At 33.9% G+C, this 18,057-nt stretch overlaps 3 protein-coding genes across 6 annotated transcripts; 2 read left to right on the forward strand and 1 right to left on the reverse strand.

Moving 5' to 3' along the window:
- Nucleotides 1-545: 545 nt before the first annotated feature.
- Nucleotides 546-9,498, forward strand: LOC100645766 (zinc finger protein 236). Of its 3 annotated transcripts, none has more exons than XM_012313272.3 (24): nucleotides 546-1,340; nucleotides 1,414-1,532; nucleotides 1,607-1,900; nucleotides 2,051-2,185; nucleotides 2,313-2,477; nucleotides 2,642-2,773; nucleotides 2,868-3,011; nucleotides 3,085-3,202; nucleotides 3,304-3,446; nucleotides 3,551-3,785; nucleotides 3,872-3,941; nucleotides 4,050-4,185; nucleotides 4,297-4,436; nucleotides 4,504-4,887; nucleotides 5,056-5,290; nucleotides 5,374-5,758; nucleotides 5,866-5,978; nucleotides 6,073-6,339; nucleotides 6,417-6,697; nucleotides 6,824-6,995; nucleotides 7,137-7,249; nucleotides 7,324-7,591; nucleotides 7,682-7,958; nucleotides 8,111-9,498. In XM_012313272.3, the coding sequence occupies exons 1-24, from the start codon at nucleotides 1,235-1,237 to the stop codon at nucleotides 9,235-9,237; spliced, it is 5,559 nt and encodes a 1,852-aa protein (XP_012168662.2). In that variant the 5' UTR covers nucleotides 546-1,234; the 3' UTR covers nucleotides 9,238-9,498. The 3 variants fall into 3 exon arrangements, with proteins under 3 accessions (XP_012168662.2, XP_012168663.2, XP_048266054.1); XM_012313273.3 differs by having other exon boundaries at nucleotides 1,607-1,891; XM_048410097.1 differs by lacking the exons at nucleotides 546-1,340; nucleotides 1,414-1,532 and having other exon boundaries at nucleotides 1,776-1,887.
- A 27-nt stretch (nucleotides 9,499-9,525) lies between these two features.
- On the reverse strand, nucleotides 9,526-12,338 carry LOC100645882 (probable tRNA (uracil-O(2)-)-methyltransferase). 2 transcript variants are annotated; one of them, XM_048410123.1, is made up of 4 exons: nucleotides 12,060-12,338; nucleotides 11,767-11,859; nucleotides 10,588-11,005; nucleotides 9,526-10,443 (listed from the first exon to the last, which is right to left on the reverse strand). In XM_048410123.1, exons 2-4 carry the CDS (start codon nucleotides 11,787-11,789, stop codon nucleotides 9,544-9,546), a joined length of 1,341 nt encoding a protein of 446 aa, XP_048266080.1. In that variant the 5' UTR covers nucleotides 11,790-11,859; nucleotides 12,060-12,338; the 3' UTR covers nucleotides 9,526-9,543. The 2 variants fall into 2 exon arrangements, with proteins under 2 accessions (XP_048266080.1, XP_003398683.1); XM_003398635.4 differs by lacking the exon at nucleotides 12,060-12,338 and having other exon boundaries at nucleotides 10,588-11,652.
- Nucleotides 12,339-12,525: 187 nt separating this feature from the next.
- LOC100645645 (FAD synthase) lies at nucleotides 12,526-15,149 on the forward strand. The gene is made up of 10 exons (XM_003398634.4): nucleotides 12,526-12,780; nucleotides 12,862-12,956; nucleotides 13,052-13,175; nucleotides 13,246-13,358; nucleotides 13,450-13,593; nucleotides 13,656-13,795; nucleotides 13,864-14,067; nucleotides 14,166-14,360; nucleotides 14,495-14,780; nucleotides 14,967-15,149. Exons 1-9 carry the CDS (start codon nucleotides 12,672-12,674, stop codon nucleotides 14,769-14,771), a joined length of 1,401 nt encoding a protein of 466 aa, XP_003398682.2. The 5' UTR covers nucleotides 12,526-12,671; the 3' UTR covers nucleotides 14,772-14,780; nucleotides 14,967-15,149.
- The last annotated feature ends 2,908 nt before the right edge of the window (nucleotides 15,150-18,057 follow it).

Genomic DNA, 18,057 nt, shown 5'->3' on the forward strand with positions numbered 1-18,057 from the left:
AAGATATTTATTTTCTATTCTGCAATATCCACTGGGTGATCCTTATAGAGTTGTTCGCTCTAAACACAAATCTTGAAGCAGAATTACTTTATTATCGTCAATTTTCAAAAGACACGAACTTCTGTATAAAATAAAAACATACAATTTTGGGCAAAAGTAAAGTACAGTTTCGCAAAATTTAGAAATGTTAAAAGTTTCAAATTAGGTTTAGAGGATAAAGGAAGGTATCCGAAATGAAAGTGTCCTGTATTTGTGGTTTTGAATGATTGTAAATGAACATCAAACTTTTAAAAACGCCAGAGTGCGTATTATTTACGTATTATTATCACATTTTTATGATTTTGCTCCATAGTATTGGATTCTATAGATATGTCTAAAGAAAAACGGTACTCATCTCTGCCTGATTTACAAAAACAAGAAATTTATCGTCTTCCATGTTCATTTTTCACGAGACACGTTTTTATTAACGAGATCTATGTATGATAAGTAATCATCGTGAAATGTACGACCATAGACAAAATAGAGAATAGATCTAATATGTAATTTAATATGTATGAAGGTAACATGATCCTCTTATCATTTTCAAGACACATGATTAAAGAAGCCACTATAATGGACGTGGAAGTAAAAATGCGGAACTGTAAAAAGATTTCACGAGACAACATAGGGACGAAGGAGGTGTAAGAGATACTGTACTGTTCTCTATCGCTACCGTTACACGCGTTGATACATTGTTTTATTTGTTGTGTGACACGTTCGGCCAATACACGTGCTTAACTTTATGACTGTGTAGAGTCTGTAAAAAAAACCAATCAGGTATACAGTTCTTCCAGGAGACTTCTTCCCATTTCCCTTTTATACCTATCTTATATACTCGGATTTTTTTGAGGTCGGTATTTCAGAACATGAGATACAAAGTTCCATATAATGTCAGGTCTATCTTATGTTTAGTCAATGGTTAATGATACCTATCATTCAAGTTAACCTTTCATATCGTAAAAGTATAGGTTAAGTTGATTAAGTCCACTAGGAAAATTAAGTTATGCATTTTTCAAAAGAAATTCGAACATTTGAACTATACCAAAACTATCGTAGAGTATCTAATACAATGAAAAATCTTTGTGAATGTGCTTAGTGGTTCAGAATTGTCATCACCGTTTTCCTCATTATGCGCGATTGTATCTAAAGAATTATTTTCTTTACGAGTTGTATATCATTTTGAAATAAAGACAAAATGTTGACGCGACACAGTGTAGTTACAGAATCTCCTTCACATGTCGATACAATACCTATAAATCTCGTTGCTACTGAAGATGGTCGAACGCTTCTAGCAGTAACTGGTAAGACTTTGTGACAATAAAATTGGAAATGTTCGCAACAAACACTTATAGCAATTCATTGTAAACTTTGCAGAACATAAAGACGGTATGTTGGAAATTGTTGCAACTCCAGTTATGCTTGTTGGACAAAGTGAAGCAGCATCACCACTAGTAGATGTAAAAAATTTTAATGGAAATCTAATATTACATTCGGTACATTGTTATCTTATGCTTCGTTATTTATCTTACAGAAAAAGCTTTTATTTTTCAATTGTTTGCTATTTCAGCCTGTTTTTCAAATAAGCGTTGAAAATATTGTCAATGAGTCAGAACTTCAGCAATCAACACAAAATTTTGAGACTGAGCCTAATAGCATTGATCAAATAAAGTTACCATCATGCAGAGAATTAACATGCAAGGAAACAGTTACACAAGAATATCAGTCTCTTTCTTCGAATGATTCAATTGCTAGTGAAAATGATGGAAAAATTTGTAAACAGAAGCCAATTAATACATCTGTGAAAAAAAATAGCCCTGGAAGGCCCAAGAAAAACAAAGCAATTTCTTTGCAAGTAATTCAAGTAATTTTGAAATTGCTTACATTTTATTTTCCCATATGCGATTACAAATAAATTATATGTGAAATTAATAATCCATTACATGTGATGTATTTGTTCTTTTAATTATTATATGGTATAAAGGTAACAGAGAACAAATTTTTTTTGCACTAGGATACAGATAGTTTAACATGCGATATTTGCCACCAAGAATTTGGTAAACAAACATTATATCGGAAACATATGGAAAATCATGCAGAAGAAAAACCACATCGATGTCCAAAATGTTCTGCATCGTTCAACGTGCCGGTAGTAATAATTCTATTCCTCTTCGTTCAATGTTTCATCTGATACTTTCAACATTAACATATTATATAATGGAATGTATGCTCTAGATAGAAATTTTGTTATTTGTTATTTTATATTAATGTTGCAGACAAATTTTACACTTCACATGGCAACGCATAATACAGGTGAACCGAAATGTCCAGAATGTGGGAAAAAATTTGCAAGAATGGCTAGCTTAAAGTCTCATATGTTGTTACATGAAAAAGAAGAAAACTTATTCTGTACAGAATGCGAAGATGCTTTCTCGACAAAGGTCGATATTAATATTAATAAACATTTCAATTGCTAATTGATTTATTCACAGTATAACCTTGTCTTAATTAAGATAAGAAAATAAAAATGAAAATAGTTATTCTTTCGAAAATCAATAGCAAATTAAAAATTATTGATGATATACTTTAATCTTGAACATTATAGACTCAATTAGATGCACATTTAAAGCTACATGGGGAAAAGTGGACGATTGAAGAAGTGCGAAAATGTAAATTATGTAATAAACAGTTCAGTCAACCCGCCTTATATAGACTTCATATTCGTGAGCACTATAGGGTAAGATGCTACCAGTGTCAAATGTATTCCAAGTGACGATTCCCAGAGGATTCTGGCGAGGTTGATATAATATGTACCACTATTTCATCTTTAGTTGCAGACAAAAGTAGTAAAACAAACGAAAAGAGGGACAAAACACAAAACAATGTATAAGTGTACCATATGTTTGAAGTCTTTTCAAAAGCCAAGTCAATTGATGCGACATATTAGAGTGCATACTGGTGAAAAACCTTTCAAAGTAACCTAATTTTCAGTTCGTGTAATTGTATTTTTTGGATGATAAATGATCTAAATTTTGTTTAATTTCAAAGTGTACAGACTGCGGTCGTGCATTCACGCAAAAGAGTTCGCTGCAAATTCATACGTGGCAACACAATGGTATTCGACCTCATGCTTGTGAGTTTTGCAACGCTAAGTTTAGTCAGAAAGGTAATTTTTTACAATAACTGTTTACGATTGAATTTATTGCTATTTATTTATTCTTTGAGTCATTCCTACTACTATTTATATGTAAATATGAATAATTCTAGGTAATTTGAACGCTCATATAATGAGAGTTCACAATGTCCCAGAGGGAGAACCTATATATGGATGTAATTATTGTTCATGCGTGTTTAAAAAACTCGGAAGTTTGAATGGTCACATGAAACGTATGCATACCGATGTAAACGAGGTAATTTATGAGCAAAATTATTACTTGACATGTCTCTCAGTTCATTTGTTATTAATGCTACAATGCATTGAAATCATTAGATCGATGTGCAATGACATTTTTAGGAGAATAGCATTAATGACAATACTCATTCGAGTAATACCGTGGAGTCTGATATACGTGCAACAGTTGATAGCGTTATAACACAACTGGCATCTTTAGAATCCGACATTCATCAAACTACAGAATCGTCAAATTTCGAACCGCGTTTATTATCGGAAAACGTAACGAAAAAGGATATTTTACAACAAGCATTGAAAAACAGTGGTCTTCCTAGTAAAAATAAAATTGCCTCTGAAGGTACGCATTACACTCGATAAACTACAAGATTATGGCATAATCATTTTTAGTAACTAACTATGTTTTGTTTATTGACGATATATCAGAGATAAAGAAATTTGGAGCTCGTGTTAATTTTGTAACATTATTGGATCGAGCGCCTGATGGTGATACGAGGTAATCCGTTTTATATGTACCTAAAAGCAAGTTTATTGTTAAAAGCAAGTGTATTGTAAAAAGCAAATAGTTGATATAAATCGTTTTTCCTTCTTGCTATTCCTTTAGAAAATATTTGACAATAAAACAACGATGCGTAGGAAACGTGAGATGGTACGCGTGTACATTTTGTCACAAAGAATTCAAAAAACCGTCAGATTTGATACGTCATTTGCGTGTTCATACTCAAGAAAAGCCTTTCAAGGTACTTATATGTACACATTAAAACATTTTTTACATATCTCGAGGAAATCTTTTCTTACTTACTTTATCTTAGATCTTTTTTTTTGACATATATAATTATTTGTATCTTTAGTGCACCCACTGTTATCGTTCGTTCGCTTTGAAATCTACTATGATAGCACACGAACGTACGCATTCAAGTGTTAAACGTTACGCTTGTGGTTCCTGCGAGAAAGCATTCGTGTGCCATAGTAGTTTAATTGCACATACTAGGTAAGTGATTGTTACATTTTCTCTTATAATAGAATCGGATGACTTGCAAATAAGCCTTTTATAATAGATTGCATGCAAAGTCCGAAAATTGTTCAAATAAAACCACTGACAATGATAAGGATCCCGACACATATACAGTAATTGATGCTGACATTTATCCTACTGATCAATCGAAAAATCAAATAAAGGGTAAATTAAAATTATCACCGGAAGCAGAAAGTTTAGTACCTCAAGTTATCTTGCAAGAACCGTTGGTAATTAGTGATACAGGAAATAAAATTTCCGTGGTATCTTCGGGAAAGGAAAAACGTGCTTATGATACATCTACTGATCAGGCCAGACCCCATAAATGTTGGATTTGTCAGGCGGCATTTAGAAAAATCAGTCATTTGAAGCAACATCATCGCCGCCACACTGGAGAACGTCCATATAAATGCACAAAATGCGATAGGTACATACGCAAATATTTTTTCCCGATTTATTATCTCTCCTCTTTCTTCCTTTAAGATATGCATCTAATAAATTTCTTTTATACCTTGTTTCTCTTTTCTTTTTGTGCACATAAATTGTTAACAAGAGTATTATTCAACAAGTAATAAATCATTTTAAATCGTTTCAGGAGATTTACATCGAATAGTGTTCTAAAATCGCATTTGCATACTCACGAAGATTCGAGACCATACGGTTGTTCTCTTTGTAATGCGAAATTTTCTACACAAAGCAGTATGAAAAGACACTTGGTTACTCACAGTAATAAAAGACCGTTCATGTGTCCTTATTGTCACAAGACTTTCAAAACTTACGTCAATTGTCGGAAACACATGAAAATACATAAGCATGAATTAGCACAACGGGTATAGTATCTATTACAGAAGAAAAGAAAAAAATTAGATTCGTCATTAACGATGAAACATTATGTTTTTCTCTGAATTCGTAGCAATTGGAACAACAGAAAATCAGAATACAAGAACAAGCTTCAGACAAGTCAAATATGAAGGAAAGTTCTAAACAAGAAGCGGCTCTTGAATCGTCTTCCTCCTCTTCTGTCTCTATCACTACGATTAATTCCACTATTACCAGCAACATTTCCGTCACTACCACTGCCACTACCAGTACCACCCCTACCACCGTCACAACTTCCTCTTCTACGTTTTCAGATAATCTTGCACTTTCTCGTCTTGGATCGGTCGAATTGTCATTTCAATCACAGCTCGGATCAGAGCTTTCACAAGCTTTTCCCGAGTTTCAAAATATAACTGAAGGAAAGGAAAAAATAAGACCAGTTTTAGCAACAAATTGCGATACTACAACGTTTATTAATCGTATGTTTCAAATTCGTATGTGTATTATACGTATCAGGAAATCATATTTTTTTATTTTATATAAGCTTGATGATCTTGTATGCACGTTTCTCTTCTTTTGTTCTTAGAAAATGTAGCAGGAATAGCTGTAACAAATCTTGAAAATTCACCAATATTACAAGCTGATGAAGCCGGTTCAGTCACGTTGCCCGTTTACTCTGGCGATCAGACACTTACACCGGTATTGTATATCATAGTGCCAAGTTGTCAGTAAATAAAGTAAAAGGAGTTCGTTCTAATTACTCTTCGGCATTAAATCTGTTTTGTTTCGATAGGAAAGTATACGAGAAATAGAAGAAACTTTGAATCAGCAGTTTTTTAATATCGGGATGAATCTTAACTTGGGAGGTAATCACTCGAGACATTCGAGTAGTACAAACACGAGTGATTTTAGTCATATGAAAGAACAACAGCAACCTGTATTGAATGTTATATATGAAAATAACAATAACAGTAACTGTAATAGTAACGTAGAATCAGCTGGAGAACATGTATTTTCGACGCAATTAGATTCATTTGAGATGGACCATATTACTTTGCAAGTAAGATAAAGATTTCTTTTTCTATAAATTGTCTTCGTTACAGAGAATGTGAAACCAATAAAGATCTTATCTGTTAGTCGGATACTGAAATTGACATTGGACTAGATACAAGAAATTCAACTAGTATGGCGAGTATACTACCTAGGAATGTAAAAGATGAACATCGTCTTTCTGTTTGTGTTACAACACCAGATAACATAAATGTTGAACAATCAGAAAAGTCTGGTGTGCAAGCGGTTGTATTTGTTTCCCAGCCAAACTTCTCCAAAAAAGAGAATATAACAAATGAATTTACTGTAGAAGAAACCCAGAAGAACAGTATTCACAAACAATGTATAATAAACCCGATATTCTTTACGTAAGTTTTTGTTAGTTTCTTTTCTCAGTTTTCTACCCTCTCTACACATATGCTGTTCTAATATATGTATTTATCGCGAACAAATCAGAAACAATTACAGTGAAAACAAATATTCAATTTGCGTAGAGAAGACTTTCGGGGAACATCACAAGATTTCAAGATTCAATCAAATATGCACGCTTTGTCATCCGATGTTCCAGAAATCGTTAAAACCGCTACGGGCAAAATATCCCGTGGACAATCACTATTACAGTGTCATATGTGTAGCCAGCAAGGATTCACGACAGTTGGTTTAAAGGTAAATATCTTAAAATAAATAATAGATGTTTTCTTTCTTCTTCTAGTCGTTATTTTCTGCTAATTCGGTCCGTGTGTGTTCTCCGCCACATTTAATTGTTGACGTTGTCAAAGTTTAATGAAGGAATTTTTTTGGCGTAAGGAACATTTGACAAGCCATCGCGGAACGAAGGAATATCAGTGCACGGAGTGCTCTTCTAAATTTTACACAAATGGTGGATTAAATAGACATTCGAAGATTCATGCCGTCAAGCAGTGAGTGTCGAAAAAAAATATTACATTGACATGAATTATAATTGATTATTGTACTTTGTTATGTTTTCTTGTAGACCATTTAAATGTTTATCGTGTGAGAAGCAGTTTAACAATAGAATCCAATTGCTATCACATAGTAAAATTCATGAAACTTCAATATGGAATGCTTCAGGGATAAATGATAATTCAGATAATTCGACGTTTTTATCGGAAGTGCATCAACCACGGATTGCAAATGATCATTCACCATTACATAATATTATAATAGAGCCCGATTCTGCCGTTTCTGAGAAAGTTCTGTTGGATACAGTAGCTGAAAAAGAAGTAATGGATCAAGTAGAAGTAAGTTTCTTATTAGTTGTTGTTGCTACATTGTAGCAAAACGGAACGCTGACAAAGGATTATTAACTGAATTTTTTATACGCACTATAGATATTGTTGGAAAAGAAGGAACGAAAAGAGTATACAAACAAATGTAAATATTGTCCGAAAACTTTTCGCAAACCAAGCGATCTTATAAGACATGTACGCACACACACAGGAGAACGACCATACAAGTGCGATTATTGCAGTAAAAGTTTTGCCGTAAAATGTACTTTGGATTCTCATACAAAAGTTCATACGGGAAAAAAGACATTTCGTTGCCATGTGTGCAATAGTTTATTTGCGACTAAAGGTAGCTTGAAAGTTCACATGCGTTTACATACCGGTAAGTTGAATAATTACTATTCAAGTTTTCATTCTGTATAATAATAATATATGTTATAATAATAATATGTTATACATAAATAAGTAGTATCGATTATTTCTTTCGTATATTTTTGTAAATTGTTTAATAAATTTTGATCAATGTTTCTGAAGGTTCGAAACCATTTAGATGTCCTATATGCGATTCGAGATTTCGAACATCCGGCCATAGGAAAGTACACTTATTGAAACATGCACGCGAACACAAAGATAATCCAAAGAGAAAACAAAAACATTTGAAGGTTGCAGTCATAGCTGAAGTAGCGACTGATCTTGAGAAATGTGACGGAAAAGAAGAGAAAATGAATAATTTCGAGCCAAAACAGCAAATAGCACAAGAACAGCAACTATCACAGGCAGTTGCAGGATTAACGTCCCATTTAGAGGCATATAGTATTGAAACAGCTGCTTCCTGTTTATCTGATCAAATTAATTTCGACACAGAAGGTATCGTATCGAACAACAATCAAACGATAGTGTCCATAAACGAAAACAATCAGTTAGTTACGAATTTACACTTTCTTCTGACAAATGGTCTTGTTACTATACAAACCGAAGAATCGTTGTTGTCACAATCATCTGCATCACCAGCTAACAATTCGCAGCATCGACCGGCTGGGGTTCCCGATACTGGGTGTGCACTAACAACACCCAACGTCGTATCTGATACTAATGAACAACATGCCAAGGATGAAATTCATATAGAACAAATGTTAAAAACGCCAGCAAATAATTGTCTTTTAGCGATATCAACCGTGACACCTTCATTGGAACGACAGCTAGAACCATTTTCAAAGGTGATTACAGAAGAAACGTTACCAGTAGTAGCCAATAAACCGACGATTAAAGGGAATCCATCGAAAAAGGAATGCGACATTTGTGGGAAAATATTTACAAAACCGTATCAAGTCGAAAGACATAAACGAATTCATACGGGTGAACGGCCATACAAGTGTGATCTATGTACGAAATCATTTGCCCAAAAGTCAACTCTACAGATGCATCAAAAACACCATACTGGCGATCGACCCTACGCTTGTTCATACTGTGAATATTCTTTTACGCAAAAAGGCAATCTTCGAACACATGTTAAACGCGTACATCAACTGGATACTGTTGACATCAGGAAATGGAAACGTAGCCGTCAATCCTTCTTACCCAAAACATCTCTTCAGGAAAACACGATCGAAGCTAAGAGTCTAAATTTAGACAACATATCGTTTGTAGAGCTGCTTAAATAGTAATATGCATCTGGTACAAAAACTATCATTTTACTTTTTAATTAAATTTTATGCCTTCGACAAAAATTGTTAACTGCGATAAAATATTGATTAAATGATAGAGACAATAATATTCCGACATTCTTCTTATTTACGTTACTATTTAATATGTTAAATAATTACTCGATACTATCTCGCAAATAAATATAATCTGTCGTCGCATCCAATGTATAAAACGTTCGCCGATTTATATGAAAGCAAAAATAAATTTTTAATGTGTAATGTCGTTTTAATGTTAAAACACAACTGTTTGATCAAGGTATCATATTAATGTTTGTAATTACATTTTGTTTCAGTTACAGGACAACCATTCGGATGATTTTCATAAAACCAACAGGGTTTAGTCTTCGTTCGTAGCAATGGTAACTTATTTTTTTTTGATTTTTCATTAATTCTTCCTTCTGTTCCAGGTATTCTAAATTCTACCCTTCCTTGAGTAACACGAAATATATAGCTATGATTTTTCAGTAAAGTTTGAAGACCTCCGCATTCTTTTCGCAAATGTATCATAGCTTCTTTAGGAATTGATTCAGCGATTTCACGTAATTCAAGGCATCTACCAGCGTTCCAAAGTTTTTTGGGCGTCCCTTCGATAGTCATAATGCGACCTTCATGAAGTAATTGATTCGATACGATATCAACAATATTTGCAATTAACGTTTTGTCTAATTGTGTACAATTTCGTACTTTTTCCACTTTCTCTCTTGGCTTAAAGTCACAAGTCCATTCTTCAACTATTTCACTATCGACTGTTTTATCACTCAATTCGTATTTTTGCAAAGTCAAAGTTGTCTTTGTACTTAGCATTTGTTGAATACGATCTTCAAGTTCTTTAACCTCTTCGGGCGTCCTTTCCCACCCAATCAGGCATATTCGTTTCGTAGAGGGAATTCTTAATTTATCAAGATATGTTGTAAAACCACATTGGACGCATATACTTCTCACATAATCAATGTACTCCGAATATTGACTTTTCGAGGCGCAGTACCTTTGATACTTTGCGCCATTAAGTTCATATGGACAACAGGGTAATAAAAAGAAACGACAGTTGTTAGAGCTACGTGCAGCAATTATCGGAATCCATGGTGTTAACTCGTCTGAATGGTTTCCTATGATCCAATCTACTTCCGGATATACAGTCGTAGACGATGGAACAATAGTAGAAACCTGTACAAAACGTTTCAATAAATTTAATCAATCGATCGTAAGATCGAAGATACGTAATCACGTATATATGTATGTACATAAGATAAAATAAGTTGCTATTAATATCTGAATTACAAAATTTCTATAAATAATACTTATACATACTTGCAATGGAGTTTCAGGTGGGTATAAATCCCATATTTTCCTCCTTCGCAAATCAATCCCTAATCCGCGGTGACCTTCGTTAAACAGGATGTACACGAGTAAACCATTACCGCATCCCAAATCGAGAAATGACTGTAAATTATTAGTTTTCTTTTCAAATCTCTCTTTCTCCCACAATAACAGTAAATAGGCAGCGATTGCAATATCCTCATAAACAAATTTCGTTGGATCTGTACTTTCAGGCCAGTTCTTTATCAATTTCGTACCATATTTCTCTTTCAACTTACAATACAATTTTGCATATTTTTCAGCTGACACGAGATTCAATGAAGTCAATGGGATCGATGTTCTTTCTGAGTCGTTGCTTCTTGCCCATTTCAGGATACATGGGAAAAGTTTCTGCTTTAACCATTCAATGCTGAAATCGGATATAATGTTATTGTCTCCATAGACACTAAGGGATGTATAACCATCTGTTCCTTGTTGTAACATAAATGCTATTTTAGCACCAAGAGATTGTTTATGCGAGAGAAAGGGCTTGTGGACATTTATTATGCAACTCTCTTCATTATTGAATAAAAAAAATTCAATACCAGTGGAAAATATGTGTGGCATACGTGGCAATTGCTTTGCCACATATAAGTGAATTTTCCTTTCGGCTGTAGTAGCCACCTGATCAGAAATGTGTAGTACTTCTAGTAATTTTATGTTATCAATGTTGTCTTTTTGATGATCTGTACTTAAAGTTGAAATATCCAAAGCATTAATACGCTGAAAAATTTGGAAGATATTGCAGCTAGTTTCGATATCCAGTATTTCAATTGAAGCAAGAATTCTACGGTTTACAGTTTGAGGATTACGACGCCATATACTAATGGCTTTGAAAAATTGTGACACATTAATTCCACTTTGATCACGTATTATGGTTTTGAAATCCATATTTTACATGATACAATTGCAAATCCTTCCTTTAGAGGATAACTTATAGAATGCATCTACGATGTGAATATTATCTTTATATACTTGTTAGTCTGTTTGTTTACTTGTTCCTTTCGGTTTTGTGTACTAAAAATCATATTAAAACACAGATAATTAGAATATATAAAAAACAGAAAAAAAGGAAGAAGATGGTAAGCATTCACGAAATATATATTAATAATATTATTTATATTGATTTACCTTTTTAACAATCCATTCTGCATCTTGTACTGCCTTTTTCATAATTTGCTGAACACGCTCCTCATCTGGTTCGATTAAGTGCTGTTTAAAACTCTGCAAGCATTGGAGTACAAAACCAATGATTATTAAATAATTAAATGTACTTGAAAATCAAGTTAATCACATGTTCGTTATGTGAATATTACATATTTTACCGCATAACCTAAACGTTTTATTGTTTATTATTTTTACTGAAAGTAGTGAATTTGAACTCCAAATGTATTTGTTAATATGAAAATCGTTATACAATTTACCTGCTTAATCGAATGTCTATAAAATCCTTCTGCTTCTTTTGGTAATTTTTCACATTCTCGCAGCAAAAATTTGTACAGCTGTTTCGGCGATTTTAAAGCTGCTTCTCGTAACTTTGTACTTGCCATTTTAGTGAGAAGTTGGAGAAAATATAAAGAAAAACAATAATTATTAAATGTTAAGAATAGTATATTGTGTAATTTTATGTAAGAATGTTAAGAAAAACGAAGTTGCACGATTGTTTACGATTCAGTTTCTTTCATCCTATTTTAATTGAAATTAATACGATGATAGGACAAGAAAAGAAACCCCTAGTATAGCATAAAATCACTGAACGGTCTTTAAATTTAATAAAAGTGGTAACATAAAAAGAAGATTATAATTAGTACAATATAATTAGAAAGCTCAAATGACTTTGTATAATGACATGTGTATTTTTAATATATAAATATATCAAAGAGTAAAAATATAGTCGTAAATTCTCTTATAAAGATATGTATATACATATGTACACAGGTAGAAGTACTTAAGTTTAAAGGCGCTGCGTAGCATCCTCTAGCAGTATAGTATATAGATAACACACAAATAATTGTTAATAGTGAGATTAAAGCGTTATGATAAATTTACATCGATACAAGGTAGTGAAAATTTTATTGAAATGTTATCGAACAAACATAATTCGGTTGAAAAGTAATGGAAAGCATCCTACTGCTGGAATAATCGGTAATATTGCGTATACACTTTACTAATATCATATATTTGGATATACTGTTTTTCTTACTGTTAAATTTTTATTTTACTTAGTAATCGGAGATGAAATTTTAAAAGCGCAAGTAAAAGATACTAATTGTTTTTATGCGTGTAAGCTGCTTTATAATCATGGAGTCAAGGTTCAGAAAGTAGGTATAACTTGATCCATGATGTCTACAGTTTATCTGTCAAGTATTGTTGTTTTCTATTAATACTATTTTTTATTTTAATTATCTATTCCTAGACTGCGGTCGTACGAGATAATCTTGAAGATATTTCCAAAGAGATAAAATACTTTTCTAAAATGTTCAACTATGTTTTTACATCCGGTGGTATAGGACCAACTCACGATGATGTTACATATGAAGGTAAAATATAGTCTGAAAATTAATAAGAGTACATAGTAAGTGTTCATTATAATGAAATTATATTTTACAGCTTTAGCATTGGCCTTTAACGATTCATTGCACTATCACCCAACACTAGTGAAAATTATAAAAGATTGCTTCAGTTGTGGAACTTTTCCTTCACCGGCTTATAAAATGGCATATGTAAGTAATGATCCAAATGAATGGTGTAAATTAAATGATAGTATGTTGATATGTGTTTGACGATCGATGTAAACTAGGTTCTTAATTTAAGATACCCACTAAATCTGTACTTAAATTTGGGATAGACCAAGTCACAGGTAAAAAGCTGACTTATCCGTGTATAATGGTGGAAAATGTTTACATCTTCCCTGGCTCACCCATGTTTTTTGAAACATCATTTCAGGCATTTTGCAAGGTATAATATGCACAAATCGTTCGAATAACTGTTTGAGAATAGAAAAGATTTTGTTTTTGTAGGAATGTTTTGCTAGCTACAAAAGTTTTGCAGCAACCGAAGTTTATATAAATGCAAAAGAGGAATCATTCGCAGATGTTTTATATGCAGTTGCACAAGAATGTCCAACTGTTACCTTCGGCTCGTATCCGGAATGGAATAGGTAATAAAATCGACTACAATACAAAAAAATGATAAAGAAGTTGGTAGATAATTGAAATCGCTTCGTAGGTATTATAAAGCGCGTGTGACCATAGAAAGTGAAAACGAAAAAGATACTGAAACAGCAAAAACAATGTTTTGTAATCGTATTCCGAGAAATGTATTAGTACATTATGATCGTATGCCACATGTGGATTGTCTATCAAAGTACGAAGCATGGATTGAAAAGTCCCAACGTCGATCATTTTATGAGCGTTCCTTCAAGACATTCGTGTAATGCATCTACAACTGGAAAAAGTATCGATTATTTGTATCGATTATAAGGTGTTATCGAATTTTTCTTTGCTTTCTTTCTCTTTCTTTCCTTGTAGAAATTATTATAAGAAACCTGAAAATGTTTGGATATATTTGGATGGTAGCGAAGAGTCAGTCCTTATGATACATCTTGCTCGAATCGCCAGTAACAAACTGCAACATTGTTCGAAGCTCAAACTGCGTGCAATTTGTTTTAAATCTGATATATTAAAGTCGGGCACTGACGAATTCTTTCACGAACTTAAGAACAGGTAGGTACGATATCGATACATGTCAAAACTGTTACAAACAAAAATCATATTGGATTGCACGTAGAATGTTACAATCAATTTTCTAAAATAGATTTAAGCTAACACGAACATAACTAATTTGACTGATTTGATAGATATAATATCGAGCTATGTAAGTTAGAACATTTGGAAAGCGATGCCACTGACACGATAAACAATTTCGCTGTGTTAAAACCAGAATTACAAGTGTTATTGGTTGGAAAACGGTTGAATAACAATAAAAGAGTAATGTACGATGATCTTGCTCGATTAAACGACGACAGTTCTAAGTCTGTGCAAGTACATTTTCCACTCACTGATTGGACAGATGACGATATTAAAGATTTCTTTAGCTCACTCTGTTTACCATACTATACAAAAGAAACGTATTAAAATCGATAAGTAAGTAAAAATGTGTTTTTCTATCCCTATTTCGTTTGCTGATTTACTCTCCCTCTCTCTTTTTGTTTATCCTTTTGTTTTTGTTTTCGTTTCTTTCTGATTATGCTTGGTTAGATATTGCCATATATATTGTATATATTTATATAAGTCGTTTCCCGTATAAAGAAATACAATTTATTTTCATAGGTATGGGGCAGAAAAATAAGAGCAAGAATAAACCAAAATATGCTGCTAATGGAAGTGTAACCGAGATAGCTGTATCTCGTATTAAATTTTACATTAATTGATTGATTCAATAGCAGATTATTGTATGATCAATGGTCTTCTTTCATACAACAAAGAAGTAAATAAAAACAAATTCACACCAAAGTTGTTTAAAAATCAGTTTATAATCGAAACATTATCAGAAATCATCGAAGTTGCGTTTCTTCATATTTTAATCCCTGATTGTCACGAGGATGGCGAGATTTGTTACGAAGAAAACACATGGAAAGACATCTATGTTTATAGATTGCTTTTTAATGTATCTCTGAAGACGATGAGCAGGATGAAATGGATTAATTAAACGTTTAAGGTTTTGGTGGATACAATTAAAAAAGGTTCCTTAAACCCTTAAATCGTATTCATATGAATTCATGTCATTTATTTTGAACTCATAGTTGAGTCGCGACGTCTCATTGTTTTGTTCCAAAGAAAAAGAAGCTTTGTTACTTGCTCGCATCCTCCTGAAATTTAATTTCGCATTGAAGTATTTTTAGCTTTTTTTCTTTTGAAAGCTCAAAACAAAAGTCAATGATAGAATGGTGAGAAGGTGGAGTAGATAAGAACAATAAGAAAACGAATGAATGGATGCTAGTCAGATAGTTTGTGTGTGTGTGGTATGTGTGTGTATGTGCGTGTGATTATACAATTTATAAACCATATACAGTGCGATATTCTTCGTTATGCTAATTACTAAATACGAGTTTTTTTTTATATTTATGATTACTGTCGATAAAAAGAAAATAGATTAATCGACTTACTTAAGTCGAATATTCCATTATTCGCACTTTGTCTTTACGTATGATTCTTCCGCGATTGCTTACACATCGCTTAACGCTAGAAGCTCTGTACCACAGAACCGTGTCTCCCTTTTTTATTACTTTTTATCAAAAATTTAGTAGACGATGTCTGAAAATAATAAATCTGAAAAAATAACAAGCAGTAGTGGTTTCAATTGCGGTAAAAAAAGAAAAATTGAACGAGGTGATCCACGAGTGAAACGAAACAAAAAAAAATTGAGTAAATGGAAAAAGTTGTGCGAGGAAAGAAGAGAAGGTGGGGAGACGGAAATGAGCCTCATATTTCACCAGAGTATTTCATTTAAGTTTGAAATTGATTACACGAGAGTAGAATAGAATAGAAAGAAGCCGATGATACAAGGTTGGTAGAAGACAGAATACAAGCTGTCTAACTGGATGACTAACTGGTTATTTAACTGATTGGTTCGCTGTATAGCTCATTCATCGATTGACTGACCGACAACTGAGCGATTGATTAATCGACGGATTGATTGTAAGTGGTTGCTCGACTGGTTAGTTGGTAGATAAAAATGAATCGCGAAAAAAGGACGAATATATATGGAAAAGAAAATATGATAAATGAAAATAAAATGCGCGATTTTTCTCGATTTCTCTGCGTCGGTCTTTTTACAATTAGCATATCGAAGTTATTACGATTATAACGGAGAAGAAATCAATTGAGTAAATATTGGCACGACGAATAGTCTGTAAAACAATCGCGAACATTAAACGGCAAAATTCTCATCGCAAAATTATTTGATTCGATGTCACAATATGTGCGTTCGATAATTCATTATAGTGGTAATATAGATACAGGGCTATATAGATACGACGGTTGAGAAAGAATAAGATAGCTATAAATAGCAAAAGGGTAGAAGAAAGTTGTAAAGAAAAAACGACGGGTCAAGCCTTCTGCGATAGAAACGATGAACATAAAAGAGATTTGTATCGTTTAAAGATTGGAAATGATACGAAAGAGCAGAGGGAGAGTAGGGAAAAATATAGGAGTGTGAGAGATCGAGTAGAGACTGATGCGAATGGGGGTTTGATCCTTGCGTAATCGTAGATGAAGCTAGTGGAGATGAGAAGGACGCGGTGGTAATGGTAACGGTAAAGTAGTGGCGGCTGTGGCGGTGGCGGTGGCGGTGGCGGCGGTGGTGACGGTGGCGGTGGCGGCGGCGGCGGCGGCGGCGGCTTAGACCGACGGCGTGGTCGATGGCGATGGTCGCGTGCTGGTCGCGTGCCGGAGGCGGAGCCAAGCTTCGACTCTCTCGCGTGCCACCTCCACCCTAAAGTTCGCGGTCCCTGTTGCACCCTCCGACACCCTCCTGGAACAGCGGGGAGCTCTTCTACTCGACGCGACGCCCCTCGGTACTCTTTGGTTCCTCGCGTCTCCCCTTCTCTCCACCAGTTCCCGAATCTACAGTCGCTTCCTCGTCGGTTATTGATTCCCTCGGGTAGCTAGTCCCGAAAAGGGTGCTAAAATAGGATGAGGACGATTGAAAGAACGAAAGCGAGAAGATATAGAGAAATGAAATTCGATGATAAATACAATATACCAAAGTTGGCGCGTTTTAAAAGGAAAACGAACGATCGCTCTTTCGCTTCTTCTCCTTTTTTCTTCTAGATTTTCTTCTCATCCTTCTTCGTCGTTTTATCTCTTTTATCCTTGTCTTGTTTCATTGTTTTCTGGTTCTTCATCTTCTTTTTACACACCTTCTTCTTCTTATTATTATTATCATTATTATTATTACTATTACGATACGGAAATCGCAATTTCTCCAAATTTTCCAGTCAATATGTAGCTTATATAATAGTTGTGAATACATGTTTGCTATGAAGCAAATATTGAAACAACCAGTGATCAACGGTTTTCCAAAGTTAATGACCGTGGCGACTCGTTCAATGATAACGCATAGGAGATTAATTTATTGTTAAAATACGATATGGAGTGGTCGCAGTGACGAAAGATACCGTCAAGTATTCGCATCGATGGTCGTGCGATGAATCTACTATCGTCGTTGATTAAGATTTGTAGAAAGAGAAAAGAAAAGAGCTATTATGTAAGTGACCCGTAGCGACCACTATGCCGAAAGCATACGCGATTTCGTCTCGCTGTGTGATCGGTGTAAAAACAATGTGCAATGTGACTAGGAAGATGAAGGACAGTTGGTAAAATTATCGAGAGAGCGCAGGAAGACACAATTAAACGAAAC

The sequence above is a fragment of the Bombus terrestris genome, chromosome 11 (genome assembly GCF_910591885.1).
Source record: "Bombus terrestris chromosome 11, iyBomTerr1.2, whole genome shotgun sequence".
Classification (NCBI taxonomy): domain Eukaryota; kingdom Metazoa; phylum Arthropoda; class Insecta; order Hymenoptera; family Apidae; genus Bombus; species Bombus terrestris.